This window comes from Falco rusticolus, chromosome 12 (assembly GCF_015220075.1).
Source record: "Falco rusticolus isolate bFalRus1 chromosome 12, bFalRus1.pri, whole genome shotgun sequence".
Classification (NCBI taxonomy): Eukaryota; Metazoa; Chordata; class Aves; order Falconiformes; family Falconidae; genus Falco; species Falco rusticolus.
In genome coordinates, this window is record NC_051198.1 from 23,702,644 (window position 1) to 23,720,334 (window position 17,691).

Sequence of the window (17,691 nt, forward strand, 5' to 3'; positions counted from 1 at the left end):
ATGAGATCAAGATCAAGGTTTGCTCCCATAGCTTACAAACAGAGAAGGAATGACAAATGCAAAATTGTAAGAAAAGTTATTTCTTCAGGAAAAAAAAAAAAAAAAATTAACACTGCAAGTGTCCTAGTTTTTAAGCATTTTACTTTCATCTACATTTGTTTGAAGCTATCCAGCAACTAACATACTTTATACAGAGATCCCTGTAAGGAACGGAAAATAAATACTGGAAAAGAACGAAAGATTCATTTCTTGAAAACACCATTGCAACTCATGTGGATGGATGTTCTCAGCACTAGGGGAGGAAGCAGTAATAGAAGATCACAGATTTTTCAGTTTCTGCATTTTAAAAGACAACTGTAAGGAACATGCATTTAAATACTGTAATAGATTACTATAGATATTTGATAGAGGAAAGAATATCCTTTGTGGAATATTGGTTGCTCCCTGAGCTAACTTCTAAATTCACCTAACAAATTTAAGTTGCAATGAAAAGTAGATATTTAAGAAAAATCAAAATATGATAAAAGAGCTGGAAAACATAGTGAATATGAAAGATTTGTAAATATAAATAAATAAATATTCATTCAATATTATAGGAATTTAGTATTTAAATTTCACAACTTGTAGTAAACATTCAGTGCTATGGAACAAAATAATTTGCTATTACATTATTTATGGCAACAAGTTTGTTTGTCATACATTATTTATTTGGTGTTTTCTAACGTATAAGATGGTTTCACACCTTTCTAAGTGCTTCACAGCAGCCAGTTCATGGGAGTGCTAACAAACGCTATTTTTAAATCTGCCACACCTGCTCTGTCATCAAAATAACTAGACGTATTTCTCTGTCCTTGAAACATGAATGTTTTAGTTTTTATAATGTAAAATTTGGAAAGCTCATTGTTTACAAGTGCCAGGCACTGATGTGCATCAGTATAGGTACACATGCTTCTATATTCATACACCCTTATATTTAAAATAGGTGAGCAGTTGCAGTAAAGCCAACAAAGTACATGCTTAAAGATAAACAAATGCTTCATGGATTTTTTGGATCAGTGCCACATTGATTATTTGGATTTTTCAGTCAAAACCATCCTTATGGAAGAATTTGACTAAACCATGCTTTCTAAACTAAAATAAATTCCTGTAGTTTTGCTGCTAAATGCAGATACTCTGATCTCACCACATCAGAAAAATGGAGAAGTGAACACCAACTATTTTTCCTACAGAAGAGAATTAAAATATTCTTAAAACAGTACAGATTTGTAGCAATCGATACCACATGCTAAACAGCTGCAACAGCAGTATTGTGTCTCTAGCCTTCTTTTATGATCTGCTATTCTTTTGAGTATAAAAAGTATTAAAACACTGTTTAGAAGCAGTACATGTACTATTCTCTACAGCTACACCTCTGCAGTGTATTTTGAAAATAATATTTTCTGTAAATGTACATTCTGTAAATAAACACATAGCACAGAAAACTTGTTTCATAGCCGTTTTTCTAAATGTTATTTTGTACACAAATCTGTGATATTTTCAGATGTGTTTATTAATAATAAAAAATACTATGCTATCATATAAGTAACACAATCAAAAATAGGAATGATATTAGTATTGGGAAAATGTTGTCATACAACTAAGTTAAAAAAAAAAAAAGTCCTAATATACACATAAGCTAAAAACCTGAAATTTAAATTTAATAACAGTTGGTTTAGATGACAAATATTCAGTGTTGACCATTTCCATTTATTTACAAGGTATTTACAAGAGTAACATTTCAAAACCGGTAGAATTTCAGATCTCCTGAATTCCTCTAAAAAAAAAAATCTATTAGAAGTTACACTATTTCTTGAAAAAACATATTTTTATTCCTTTTTAAGCAACAAAAATCAATTGGAATAGACACAAAAGCAATATTTTCGCTTTACTAAGAAGAGATTAAAATTTAGCATTTCTTAATTTACATGTTACCAATTTGCATTTCACTTGAAAATAAATCATAGTCACTGGGAAAAAGAAGTTAAACAAAAACTATCTGTCCCAAATAAAAATATTACTGAAAACCTGCTAATGCTCTCATAATTGATTAAGATCTTCAGAGCCACCTTCAAAAACATAAGCTGGAGAAATCCTATATTTAGAATAGTCATACAGCATTCGTTCATCACTTAGGGCACATTAAGCACAAGATCAGCAACAAAAATAGCTGGAAGCATATCAGTTTACTGCTGGGAGATGTTTCACATACTATTTAGAGTAGAGGCAAAACATTTCCTTTTCTTTTTTTTTTTTTTTTTTTTAAGTGTGGGATTTATTCTATACTTGATACAAAAATCTTTCAAAAAATAAAATGAAGATGCAGTGCTTTAACTTCCTGGCAGCACTTAGGTGAGCCTAAATAAAGATGTTGTACTTCAATTCCTGTGATTAGAGATGGATCACTGGCTTTGGAAAACAGTTTGCGTACTGATCATGGGATGCAGATGAGTATCAGCTACAGCGACCCCTACTTTGAATTGTTTTAAAAGTCAGGTTATTAGTCTGTAGTTCAGCGGCGATGTGGAAAAAGGCTACTAAAAATATTCTTAAAACCCTAACTACTGCCATTCTGTTCTGTACTTTTGCTGCCTATTTGATAGGACAGAAGTACTGAAAACATACATATTTCATCTGCATGCAAAGTCTGGTAACGACTTGCCTTAAACATCACTACTAACACAATGGATTAGGCTATTGCACATCGAATGCCTTAAAACAAGGTTTTCTTTTGGGGTATATGCGAAGCTGTAAAAAATGTACAAGAAAAACTGGCAAAAAGCCATTCAAGCTTTTAAGAGTAAATATCCTTCAAAGCAGAGCAAGCTATAAAATGTTTAATGGTTATAAAGTTTAGTCTTCTACAGATAGACAATGTTCCCAGCATTTGAAGGAAAGCAATCTTGGAAAGAATATTGGAAATGTGACTAACTAATTATATCATAAAAAATAAAACCTGGAGGTTCTTTCCACAGCACAAAATATGGTATTATAAGTTATGATGGAAAAATAAAGAGAACAACATGAAAAACTCTTAAATCTTCCTTTTTTCCTTTTTGTCTTTCTTTTCTTGTTAGCAAAATTAAGAGTGTATGCAAAGCCAAATTAAACAAAAAAATATCTCAGAATTATCACAGGTTTCTTTCTCAGTAATGTTTGAAAACAAAACCAAGCACAGCAGATATTATTCCAGTTATTCATCGGCTACAGTACTATGAAATTATACTGGATTTATCAGTTCAGCTATATATCTAAAAACCTTTAACAAAATAAAGAAGCCTCAGAAGGATTCTTTTTCACATGTCAAATTTAATATTCCTGTATTCTCAAATCATGAAAAAATGGGGTGTTGAACAAGACTGTTAAAATATGTCCAGTATAATATTTCGATCACATACTTGCATTCAAAAGATATTTACGAATCACCATATTTTCCTTGCTCCTGTTGCCACTCTGACTTCTGCAATTCTCAAATTAATGTCAGTCCTTTCAGTCAGGCAGCTAGAAATTTGCTCATTACTGGAACAGTAACTCTTTCTTTATATACGTCCTTATAAATCTGGCTAAAGCACATCTGCACCTTTCAAACATATTAACTCTATTTAATTTCAATAATGTGTGTTTCAGCTTCAAATTCTGCCTTTCTTCACTGTACCTATGTTCTACTTTGTCATAGTGCCTAACAATGACCTATCAAATCTTTAGCAGCTTTTAAACAGGATTTCTTTTTAAATGTCACATTTTGCCAGATGGGTTAGTACTGACCAGAGTGAATCATCACCATTTACTCTGATATTCACTGTCATCTGACATTTATTACACTCCCAGAATGCAAATTAAGGTACTCACCAATGGACCCAAAGCACAACCTTTTGCAGTACATGCCTGGACTCTGAAGGAATGCAGACTCCAAGGAGCAAGTCCATAAGCATAACAACTTAGCTGTGATGAATTTTGCATCAGAATGCCATCCATATACAATCCATAGCTAGTAATAATACCTATAAAATAATGTGATAGCAGTCACTCAATATCTAAAGAGCTACAGAGTTTAGAAGAAAAAATACATAAGATTAGTAGTATCAGTATTTCAGTTTACAGTTAAGCCAGTAAGTGTTTAGCAGGACTGTGTATACAACACCTAGAAGAAACATGCTCTCCCATCTTTAACTGTTGAAAACCTTGCAAGTGGATTGCACCTTTTGAAAACAATTTACACTGTTCCAAAAATTACCCATTAACAAAGTTGTTTCTGAATAGTACTTAAGATCATCCTGGAATCAGGAAAACTAAGGCAATTCTATTTCACAGCCTACTCTGCATTTGGCTATCAAAACAAGAACTGGAAAGACACACAAAAACATCTCACATCTTAACAGCTTTAGAATCAGAAGAAAATTAGTGATCTACAATATAATTGAAACTTCGATGGACAACTCAGGCCAGTTCTATAACTACAAAAAATAGGTAACAAATAATCTTGTCACAGAAAACACCTTATTGATACTCATTCTTAATTCTCTTACATTTTCTGCATTTTGCCAGCAAACCAGATACCTCATTAATTTGGGTTGGTTGGGGTTTTTTGGAAAAGTTTTACCCACTGTTCTAAACAAAACCACAAAACAGTATGGACGGCTGTTTCCTTCTCAGTATGCTGTAGAAAAATTCCTGAACTATTCCTGACCTACTCAATTCAAAGAAAGAAAACATATTTGCAAATATGTTTTTATTTGCAAGATTCTTAGACAGAAAAGACAACATTCCTTCTGGTGTAGCTGGCTAAATCTAGCTCAAAAATTGCAGGTGATTGCTTGGGTCATTTATAAGGAAATCTAAATCTCTGTTCTTCCAAAGGTGCATGACAGGATAGCATGAATCCTGTACAGACTTACACATAAACAATGTTTTGAATTTAATCATCTAAAGGCTGAATTTTACAGATTTGCTTAGACTGTGGAAGTTGATCTTGCACAGGAATCCTTTTTCTCAGGACTGTTCCTCCACCTTTCTCACTTCTGAATATTCTCCTTTTTTGAAAGCTATTTAAGTGTGAAATCTTAAGACCAATAAATGCAAAGCTATTGGATTCATTAAAAGTGAGTTCAGTTCAGAGGATGCCTTCTAATCTTTCCGTTATAAACAACATATTTGTATTGTAAAAATACAGTTCAGTTCATCCTTTCTTCCCTTAAAACTGAATTGCTTGAAAGTACATTGAGGAAGATTTTGTTTGAAATTGAGAAAAGTTTTTCCCCTCTGCTGAATGGAGAAATGCTTCGTAAATAAATGTGTATACACAACTGTTTCAGCTGAGCTTTGAAGAGTTATACTTCAAAAGATTTATATGCTAAAGCAATGCAGAGCTGAGTATGGTGAAGAGATTCACAGACTCCTTGATTCTTTTCTCTTCCAGAAAAGTGAGAGGCTAAACTCAAGTCAGACAGCAGTGACGTGTGTGCCGGAGGAAGTCCTGGTAAATCTCACACTATCAATCCTACCACGTTTGACAGGCTTCCTAAAGCAAAAATCACTTGGGGTTCCATGTCTAGTTGCTTGTAAAGCAAGGGCATTAATGGTTGATATTTGCCCTACATTAAATAAACAAATTATATATGTATATTAAAAAATATTATCTCAGAAAAAGTGAATGCTGGCATTAAGGATGTGTTTTACAGGGAAAAAAGACAAGACTCAAATACTTAAAGTACCTATACCAGTAGCACTAACCCTTTACAGTAATTGACAAATCATTATTAATTCCTTTGATATTTATGGTAACAGCATGAATCATAATGAGATCTTTGATACTAACGTGGGTGTCTCACGTACCTCTATGGGATCTGCACTGTAACTCAGTATTAATTGACTACACTGTTATTTTAAAGTGTTCCTAAAACCACAGCACTATGCAGCATCTACACTATGCTTGTGGTCAATGCTGTGAGCTTTTCTTAGTCCTCCCAGTACTGTCAGAGAACAATAATCTCTAATAAGCTGTTCCATTTTTACTTATGCCTTATATGACTCCTATGGAGAAAATTACAGAACAAAAGGAAAGAAAAAGGTACATTTCAGAACAAAAGGGCTAGTGTCTGACTTTGATATGTAAAGTATTTTTTATAAATTAGGCAATAATTCTTTTAGCCAGGGATAAATAACTTAGTCTCTCTATTTCACCAGTATATGTTTCCAAAGCACACAGAGAAGTTCAAGTTGGACCAAAGTTTACGTACTTCTGAAGACATGCTAGATATTCCTGAAGTTTACCATCCACGAAATATTGAAGAGTATAGCACTTTTTTGTGATTTACAAAGCTTCATGAGTGACACTCTGCATCTTTTCATGGTGACCATTTCTTCATGATTAGTAAGTCTAGGTAGCCAGAGCAAATCTTGTTTTCATTGAAAACAAAAATCTCTATTGACTATAGTACAATTACATTTCACTTTTGAAAAGAAATCCAACAACGTAAATGAAGTTTAAACAGAAGTTGCCTTTTTCTTCCTCCTCTCCCCTCCCTGGGTAAGGCCATATGATCTGTCAATGATATTCCAGACATTAAAGATGAAAAGAGGTTTTGAATCTAAAATGCTACAAGCACTTTACTTTTAAGGTACAATCTAGAGGTCAAATCTTAAGCAAACATACTTTTACCTACATCAGTTTCACTGACTACAAACAGAAGTCGCCTCTCACAAGCACAAGGATTTGCAGGAACAAGTACTGGATTAGTTCACTGAATAATTCTATAAATCAGTTTTTCCTATACCTAATATTTCCCATACAGATTCCATATAGCCTGGGAAGATACAGTCCCTTTCAAGACTTCATTTTATCTATTACCTGTATACAAGAAAAGTGAAGTTTCTGAAAAGTGACCATCTAAGGAAAATTTTCAGTGGTGAAAAAAGATAAAATCACTTTTTTTATATGAACTGATTTTAAAAGTGCCAGACCTCAAGCTATATGGCAAGACTGTAATGGATATGTTCTGAAGAATACACGATACTTTACTGAGGCCACTAGAACAGTGAAGGCTCAAAACAGAATATCTGATGCCACATGTCATTTCACAAGCCTCTCCATATCTTGCCTTCAGCTAAATGGTCAATATGGCTTGTATTACACTACCTGCTTATGTGACATGTATGTGATAGAAATAGAGCAGGGTTCTGCTCTAAAGTGGCATACCTCTGGGCCACATCCCATCAACCTTGTTATTGTTGGTTTGAAAATAAGACAAAATAAAATGTGCATATTATAAATATATGCAGTATACCATCTTCCAAATGTCTCTTTGGGTTTTGTTGGGTTTTGGGTTTTTTGTTGGTTTTTTTTTTGGGGGGGGGGGGTGTTGGGGTTTTTTTTGGGTTTTTTGGTTGGTTTTTTTACATATCTGCTACATAAAGAACATTTCTGAAGCAACTTTAAATAAAGAATTAGGTCTATCATTTCCCATTTTCTATGAAAGGATTTTTTTTTCACAAAATAACATAAATCAGCCTTAAATTCAACCAAAACTAGGGCCCAGAAATTCAATATCTATGTTTGGATAACATTAGCCTTTGACTTCTAGATGGTCCCTTTTCTCAAACATTGACTTCCCCCATTGAGCCATCCTTATGAAGAAGCCAAGTAACCTTTAATCCTATTTGCCACCTTTGGCCTCAAGGATAGCATATTAATCCCCCTTCACTTTCTCTGTTTAGTAGCAAGCAGCTGGACACCATATATATCAAGAGACGATAGCACAGTCTGTGCTGTCCAACCCCCCAGTCAGCCTACACACCCATTCAACATCAGCAACAGCTAACAAGCTTCCCCAGCCCATGGAAATAAACAGTAACTTCTGTCATATAGTATCAGAAGAAAGAAGGAAGGAGAGAGAGGAATGGCCCCAGAGATCTACCAAGGGGGTGATGATGTATGATATGCAAATCCTGGCAATTCTGAGGTTTCCATCTGAAAAAAGCCAAGTTCAGTAATTTCAAAAAGCACTAGTTGCACCTGGGATACTGAAACTCACCAAGTTTCAACCAATTAAGTCAGAAATGGGAAACAGTTTCTACCTTTTTGAAAAAAAAAAAAAAAAAAAAAAAAAAGAGCTATATTACTACATTAGAACTTCTATCTGACTATTAGAATACATCAGTAAAATGCTGAAGTAAGAAAATTTAAAAAGAAAGTTCCTTCTTCCTGGTGTTTATCATATTTCAGTCTTCTCAACTATGATATTTTTCAGCCTCCTATACAATCTTACAATACTGACACAGAGAGCGATTATAAATGACATGGCCACTAGGCAGCCCAAAAGATATGCTGAGAATGAACAAAAAAATCACTGAACAATGCAAGCTTTCCTGATTAAGCAGTTGCTCAGTGAAAAGTTTTAGAGCCTTTTTAAAAATATATTTCTATGAAATAAGGAAAGGAATGGAAATGGGAAATTGGAAAGAAAGAAATAGGAGAATGGGAAAATGTGCCATTCAGTTACATGATCTTTTTGAAACTCCCCCAAAAATGGGGGAAAGAAAGAAGAAAAATGAGAGAAAATTTGCATATCCCTTCTCGACCACTGTGCAAGTATGAGCATGCTATGGTAAAAAAACAAAGTCCCCACGCCCCTAATGCCCTTCTGGCTGCCAAGCACTCATGTGGTAGCAACTTCTTCACTCAACCACTCAGCAAGAGCACACAGGTGAAAACCAGCAGCCTTTCCCTGCAAGGCAGGGCAGCAGCAGCTGACTTTGCTGAATCCCTTCCATCAGTTCTGATCGTAAGGAAAACCCTCTACGAGCAACATGCATGGCATCCACATATTACCAAAAAATAACAGTAACAAGGGAAAAATACTCTATTGGCTTCAAATGGTAAGAAGATGTGAAAATACCAAAGAACATTTTTAAAGTGGAGAAATACACACAGGAGGTCTACACAGGTTGTATACAGGATTGCAGAGGAGTAGGCTATATGGCAAATTGGGTAATTAAATGCATCGTTCAAAACCCCAATGCAGAGATGAACAGTGTTGTCATCAAGGCTGTTGAAACTTTCAGTTTCTATGGATGAAGCGCAAGGGACAGAATATAATTTCCTTAATAAAGTTTTCCTGATTTTTATCACATCTGTTGTTCATCCAGTTCAGACTCAAAGCTTTCCTAACAAGCTATATATTGTACTTCATACAAGCGTAGAATCATTTAGGCTGGAAAAGACCTTTAAGATTGTTGAGTTCAGTTATTAACCTAGTGCTGCCAAGTCCACCACTAAACCATGTCCCTAAGTGCCACATCTACACATCTTTTAAATGCCTCCAGGGGTGAGGACTCTACCACTTCCCTGGGCAGCCTCGTCCAATGCTTGACCACCCTTTTGGTGAAAAAATGTTTCCTAATATTCAATCTAAACTTCCCCTGGAGCAACTTGAGGCCGTTTCCTCTTGTCCTATTGCTTGTCCTTGGGAGAAGAGACCCATCTCCCTACAACCTCCTTTCAGATAGTTGTAGAGAGTGATAAGGTCTCCCCCAAGCCTCCTTTTCTCCAGGCTAAACAACCCCAGTTCCCTCAGCTGCTCCCCATAAGACTTGCTGCCTAGAGCCTTCACCAGCTTTGCTGTCCTTCTTTGTACACACTCCAGCACTTCAATGCCCTTGCAGTGAGGGGTCCAAAACTGAACCCAGCGTTTGAGGTGCGACCTCACCAGTGCCGAGTACAGGGGGGTGATCACTGCCCTGGTCCTGCTGGACACAGTATTTCTGATACAAGCCAGGATGCTGTTGGCCTTCTTGGCCACCTGGGCACACAGCTGGCTCGTGTTTAGCCGGCTGTTGACCAACACCCCCAGGTCCTTTTCCCCTGGGCAGCTTTCCAGCCACTCTTCCTTAAGTCTGAAACACCACCCTCATTTGTTTCCTAACAAGCTATTTATTAAATTTAAAAGGAGAGCCAAGCTCTACATAGTAAATTCTTTATTAACAAGATACAGCATGCAAATTTAGTCATGTATTCCCAACTTCTAGTTGTTTTAAAAGAAGCTTGTGAAAATTTATTTATCAAACTATAGGTCTTTATCCTATGCCGTGGATATGTGTACATAAACATATATATTTATTTGAATAGTTAAACCACGCTCTAAACTATTTGGATTTTTTTCCCACAATGCAAGGATAACAGAATCAGATCCTGACATGAACTATTACATGTAAAAAATGCCCATCCCACTGAAAATTATTCAGACTTTATCCACTAAGCTACACACATGGCCTTCCAGCCTTCCTTCCCCCCTTTTCCCTCCTTCCCCCTCCCCTTTTTCCTTCCTTCTTGCCTTCCTCTAAGCTTTTGCCACATATGCTGATGGGATTTTAGAAACAGGGTTAGAATGTTTCTAAGGGGCTAGGAGGCAGTCTTCCAATATGACTCCCACATAAAGAACCATTATTAAATAAATTCTTTAACAGCAGATGACATACTCTTACTCCTTTCTTAAATTGATGTAAGACTTTATAGAATATTACATATATATATAACTTCACAATCAGCAGTTTTTGCGGAATCATTGAAAGCACCTTGTAATAAAGTTGTACAGGTAGGATGTGCTCTACCACAAGTGAAAGCAGGGAAAAACTTGCAGGGGAAAAAGTAAATTCATGTGAAACCACTGTGAAAAATAATTTATATATATCAATATGATAAGCTAATGAAGAAAACAATTTCTGTTGCTTTAAATTCAGCAATTTCTGCATAGCGTCCTCTGCTGTGATTTAAACTGTTACGTGCATGATAACAAAATCAAGGTGAATTCCGAGGTCATATGATACTATGCAATACCATTAGAAATGTAAAATATGTCCAAAAGTTTTACAGGTAGGTATTTCACAATGGAAAATATTTCTAAACAAAAGAAAGTTTATTATTTAACTTCCACAGCCATGGAAATGTGCACCTTCAGGACAACTACGTAGAACACAAATCTAATGATTATTACATAGCAATTAAATAAAAGAAATTAATGTTTAATTGGAGGGTGAAATGAACACCCTAGACTGAAACTCTCCAAGAATGCCTATTCCTCAGCTCAGTTGTCCTGGAAAACATTAAACAATGAGATGCAGTACACAAGAACTATCAAAAGGGAGCACTTTTGAGCCACTGAAACTGTACAATAGGCTGAAACCCACAATCTCCTAGTGCAGACAATGATACTATCTCAGGTATTTTATGTGCTAAAATGATCATTAAAAATTAAGCACCACATATAAGCTGCCATTTAGAATATTAATTTACCTTTACTAATCATCTTTTTAACTTGAGGCTAAAAGAGTTCACTTACCATTCGGATACTCAGGCTTAGTCCATGAGATGTTAAAGGAGTCGGATGAATATGACTGGGCTTTTGGAGCAGGAACACCTTCTGGTGTACTCTCATCTGTTACAGCTCTGCTAGCTTCGCTTACTGAACATCCACCTCCAGTGCAAGCCTTAAAATATGAATCAAAACAAATAAACATATTTCAATCTAATACCGATAATTTCAGCCATGATTTTTTGTAAAGTTTTATAATTTTTACATATCTAAACTTAGTAAATTATGCTTTTCATGGAAGATACTTTTTCTTAGCATAGATTTATTTCTTTTCTTAAATAACAAGATGTGCTACTCATGGTATTTAGCTTTCAGGTATAATCTAGCTAAAACGTTGTACTACTGTTGGACGTGCAGCATTTTTCATTTGACTGTGAGTCATAAGCACGATTAGATTTCCACTGCTTTTGCAGCTGCAGCTAAAGAAAATGACAGTACTACATATATTGTTTACAGTGCAAAACTCTTCTGGAATTGACTGAAAAGCTCTTACAAGTTCCAGACATAGAATATACTGACAAACCTGCAACACACTTAAAAAGTTATCTTGATGAATAATCATTGAGAAAAAAACAGCCATTCAGACAGTCCTGCACTTCATGACAGCACAGAAGCGTGGTGTGCAGATGCAATTAAAAAAGTGAAAACCCACTCTATTATAAATCAATATGTAACAGTTATTACATGTTTATGGATAACATTCAAATAATTTGTATTTCAGTTGCTAGAAAAGAAAAGATTGATTACAGGATTTTTATGTTTTGCTTGATTATGAAACAATACAATGTGTTACAAAATTTGCATATTGCCCCATATAACTGGCTATTAAAGTTTTACATGCACAAATATAAGACTATGTAGCTATGGTCCTTAAGTGTACACATTTTCCAATTACTTGCACTAAGATCAGTAAGAGACAGGCGTTCTTACAGAAGTTAAAAAAATATATTTATACAGGAATACATCAACTCTGTACTGGATTTAAAGATTTTTGGTTTAGTTTATTGTTTATTTTTAATTTTACTGTTAAGCAATAAATCAAAAGCTGAATTCAGCAAAGATTCAGATTCAGACATACTCTTAATTAAAACTTATGGGATCACCTGTGTTTTTAAGAGTAACCCATGTGCTGAAGTGGACAAGTAGCCTGCTCTGGATCATCAGCACACAAAGGAAAAATAACCTTGCTGTCCAATTCTTCAGGAATAAAATGTTTCTTTCAATATAGTATATTTTATCTGAAAGGATTAACTTCAATTTCCCATTTCCCAGTGTGTTTCAAATCAGGGAGCAGTCAACATATTTCCTACCCTGCTCCAAAAGTCTATACTAGCCCCATGGGTAAAAATAAGACCTGTTTGTAAATGAGAGGCTATTTTATACACCAAGATTGTTTTGATTTCACTGGAAATTGCACTTCCAACACAACTACAGAATGACTCCCTGTGTTCAGTCTGGGCTATCAAATAAAGATAAAAGAATCCAGCCTCAGTTTTGGGAACACGTGAAAATGGCATTTACTTTAAACATGATAGCATTTAGGAAAAAAAAAAAAATCAGCTTAGAAGGATGCTCAAACAACTGTTAGCATTTTGATAAGGAAGAGATTTAAGAACATCATCCTTCCAGCAAAGGCAGGCTATTCTTCAAATGATTTCACATCTACTGGCTTCATAAAGAAGCCAAAAAGAACAGCTCTGTAAGGCCTCTTCACTGTACATTCCTTTCTGCCTCGCTGAACAAATACCACACCAAGCCTTCCTCAGTGGAGGGCTTTTTCACTCAAGGGGCTCGGTAACTCAAGGTAAGGGCTTTCCCATTCATTTATTCCTTGAATTTCGTGAAGTTTAATTTTTGTATCTCTGAATCTTGGTGGGGTATAAATTTTCTGACTCTTCTAATGAAAATTAGTGAAAGAAAGCTCATCTGTATTTTAAATAGTGGGATTTTAGATCAGTATATCCAAATGGACTGGGCATCTCTGGGACTCTGGCAATAACATCCAGTGATGCTCAAAGCTATGAAATCCTACACCTCAATTGAGCCCCATTGTGCTATTCCGAACATCACCAAGAAACACATTTGAGGCAAAATTTGAAAAAATACCAAAGCATGTAGACAGCCAAGGGACAGATACAAACCATGTAAGACCACACAGTGATTTTCCAGCTATCACCTAAGCTAGCGTACCCACACAACACAGCCTTCAGGAGATACTTGTTTAACAGGTAAATCACAAAAACAGTCAAGTCATATAAAGGGATGTGCCATCCCAGCTACTAAATGCAGCCTTTCAGCTTTTCATTCGCTTTCAGATTGGTGTGGCTCACACCCAGCCAGCTTCGAGCATGAACAGAGCAAAAGCAAGTTCCTTTGCACTAATCCACAGAGACATGATCTTAGAACTCGCCAGCTGACTTTTGGAAAGATACATTAGATTTGCTTTTAAAAGCTGTTGCTCTCATTTATGAATGCAATTGCTACATACTAAAGGCAGTAATCAATTGTGAAAATTGGTAACAGCATGCAAGGACAAACATTTTTTTAATTTTATTTAATGTGCTTATATTAACGTGTCACACAAAAGTTAAAGCCAGCAGCCTGCGAGGTGCTGCAAATTCCGATGTGGATCCTGATTCCTGTGATCGAAGCTGCTACTTTTGTTAACTCAACTTATTTCCCACGTAAACCAAAACTAGTTTTTGCATGGATACAAACCAAAATTATTATTACTTGTGAAACAAGGAAAAGAAAAAGGTTCTAGCTGATAGAAATACTTCTTTTTAACAAAAAAAAAAAAAAAAGGAAACATTTAGTTAAGTTTATACTGTTGAAGATATTCTATTGCTGCTTTTACTTGAAAAGTTTTACCAAATTTCAGATCAAATTATATATTAAACACTAAATATTAACATTTCTTTCCAGGTATATATGTGCTTGATTTGGGGGGTGTGTGTGTGGTGTGGTTGGTTTGTTTTGGGGTGGGGGGTGTGTTTGCTGTTGTTATTTTGTCTTCCTTTCATCAAGTATAACATTAGGCTATATTTAAGCTTCATAACTTGAAAATCTCTAACATTACATTCTTCTCAAACTAGTCTGACAAGTTTTAAATACAATGGTCCAAATGATTTAAGAAACCTATCACACCTGAAAGATACTGGGCATTTCATGCCCTTTTAGACTTGCAAATTTCAAAGCTGCAAGGACATTTAGATCTTCTAACCTGTCTATCACAGACCATTGCATCTTATCCAGGTAAATCTGGTTATCTTCATCAGCAGAAGAAATTATCTTTTCTTACTTTCTAGTTACCACTGATGCAATATAAATATGAAATAAACAAAACTCAAAAGAAATGAGAATTTCTACATTAATTTAGGAATACTAAAAATGTATTCAGTAACTTCTAGAAAAGGTGTACACTTTGATGAAGTAAAAACAAAGTCCACACAACACTTGCTTATTTTAACATATCCCAAAGCAAAGCCACCAAAAGAAGCAGTCCCAGATTCTAGCTGTTAATTCTCCCCTGATCGTCTCTCCTTGTTCCCCCGTGTACAGGAGTTGGGCAGGAGCAGAGAAGAGCTTTGGCAGAGTGGAGGACAGCACAAATTTGTTTGATTGCCCTGCTTGCTTATAAAGGCATATAACATGCTTGTTGAAGTACTGCCTTAGTTTCGGACATGGCGCTATTTTGTATGCTATACAATTTACTATGCTGAAATATCTAGGCACAAATGAATTAATTTCAACATGAATCTAAGCTTTAATTAGACTGAATATCCTTGTTTTTTCAAGTTCAAGTCAGATCCTTGTCATGACCTGAAGGTAGTTTATTTTCTGTGGTATAATATTTAGAACATTCAAGAGCATGTTAAGAAAAAATGAATGCATACCCAGTCTACATAAATGTAAATTTATTCATAATCAAGAGCAGAATATTTTTCTATGGCATTTATCAAAGCAAATATCCTTATATAGGTATTGTTATAAAATGAAGTGTGCTTAAAACAAGGGACAATCCCATGCTTTCATGCACATATTTTCAGGTTTGTTAGTGAGCTGAAGCTGTTCTATTTCATCACAAAATAAAACCAATGATAAAGAAATGCAATGAAAACAGCAAGGTTTTTAAAAGTATTTTGAATAAACAGACTGCTACTTTACACTGAACTCTTTCCCTCCCTGCCATTTCCTTCTACATACAGACTTTACGAAGAAAGAACAAATCATCTTGGTACAAAATACGAAAGGCTAACATTTTCAAATACATTCACTGTTTTCTTGTTAGTTGGGGGCAGGAAATATTTTTAAAGTCTTTCTTATATTTCTGGTCAATTTTCTATCAGTTATCATCCAACTTCTCCTTGAAGAAAATCTGTGCTTAAATTACATACATTTTTTGAGGGCCTGTTTTGAAACAAAACACATACTGCTGTTCAGGAAGGCTCATCCACTTTCAGAAAGAACAGGTTCAAGTGGATACATGAACGATTAAGTATTTAAGATGTTAACAAAAACAGAATATTTTTCACCATTTTACACCTCTACTACACATCTTTACAACTTACAGCTAGTTTTATGAGGTATTCAGTACCAGGGAAAAGCTGCTGAATAGTAAAATCCAGAAAAAGTTCTGTGTTGTTATAGATTACGTTCCACTTTGTAAAATTCTGCTCATTGTTGGCAATATAAATTATATAGCGATCTAGGATTCCATTTACTTCTACAGGTTCTTTCCATCTGTAAATAAGAGCAAAATATGATTAAGACCAGCAAAGAGTCAGACCATACTGAAAAATGTAAGGCTTTGTTTAGGGAACTTTGTGGGGTTTATTTTGAGAATTTGAAAACATACTTATGCAACCATGAAAACAAATCTAAGGATACCTCTAATGCAGTATTTGTACTCAATAGATAAAAGATTAGAGCAGCACACAAAGCAGGGGCTACAAAATGGGCATATCACCAGAACATTCCCTGCACTGAAGTTTGCAGAGGCTATGCCCATATGTAGGTTATACTGATTGCGTAAAGACAAAATGGAAATTAAGTTGGCAAGTGATAATCAGAAGGTTCACAGAACCACTAAACTAATCACTTCTATGCATTTAATCATAATAAATTTAATTTTATGTCACAAACCCTTCTCCTGATTGAACTCACTGGAATTCTTGAATAAACCAATGCACTATTGTGTTGTCAGGAAAGAAGAAATCCTTACTTACTGTACATATATTGTTCTAGAATCCAAAACCATCAGGACCGGGGCATCTACGTGAGATGGTGGCAGCTGTGCTGTAAACAAGGTGACCTGGGAACTGTTTGTACAGCCAGCAAGCGTGCATGCAGTGAGCAGAAACTGGTGTGGCGTAAAAACTGCTAAATCTAGGGCAAAAAAGGAATACGAATTTACTTTGTATATTCATTTTACCTTGTTTTTCTGTAACTTCCAGAGGGTAGTGAATTCAGAAAATCAAAAGGAAGAGGGACCTGTATCTCTTTAATGTTTCAGCCTTGTCCCAGAGGAGTGAATAGGTACTGTTTTTTTAATAACTGCAGATTTTGACTACTAATAGGTGTAGATGTACTTTGGTTGAGATGACCGCATTATATAGTACAGTTACACTAGAACATACACTACCAAAACAAAAATGTTAGCCTTTTAGGTGCTACATACTACATCAATTTTCTACAGCAGTAAATGAACAACTTTAAGATGATTAAATCAAATCAAATTAATTGAAAAACAAGTACAGGTTCATTAACACAGCCAGTTTGTTGGTTTTGGTGTTGCGGGTTTTTTTTAAAATGTGCTGTATGATACATGAATGTCAAGCATCAATACATACAATGACTCACTCCATGCAGACTTCACTATAAGCATGAACACAAAGGAAACTCATTGTTGCCACCACTAATAATGGTCTGTTCTCTCTTTGCCTGTTTCTCTTCAGCTGCATGAATACCAAACATTTGTAAAATACATTTCTATAAAGAAAACCTGTCTAATGCTATAACAAAATGACTGTTAAACAGGTCTTTTTACGATGAAGCTATCTTGAGTTTCAATTACCACAAAAAAAGGGGAATAAAATGTAGCAACTTTGCTGAATAAGTACTCTAAAAGATCTTTAGCATCATATATTCTTCCCTATACTAATAAAGGAATGTTTATCAGAAACATTACAGGACAGTAATGCAGATATAATTTTCTAATCTTTTCCATTTTTTTATTAAAGTACAAATCACAGATTTTAATGAGCAAATCCTTTAAGAAGGAATTTAC

At 35.1% G+C, this 17,691-nt stretch overlaps 1 protein-coding gene across 1 annotated transcript in view; it reads right to left on the reverse strand.

The window, feature by feature from the left end:
• The window catches only part of USH2A (usherin), a 390,912-nt gene that overhangs the window by 177,308 nt on the left and 195,913 nt on the right, over positions 1-17,691 (reverse strand). Inside the window, exons 32-35 of the mRNA XM_037405643.1 lie at positions 16,631-16,790; positions 15,974-16,145; positions 11,370-11,517; positions 3,886-4,037 (exon numbers count right to left, since the gene is read on the reverse strand). Coding sequence (XP_037261540.1) covers positions 3,886-4,037; positions 11,370-11,517; positions 15,974-16,145; positions 16,631-16,790 — 632 coding nt within the window. The remainder of the gene's footprint in view (positions 1-3,885; positions 4,038-11,369; positions 11,518-15,973; positions 16,146-16,630; positions 16,791-17,691) is intronic.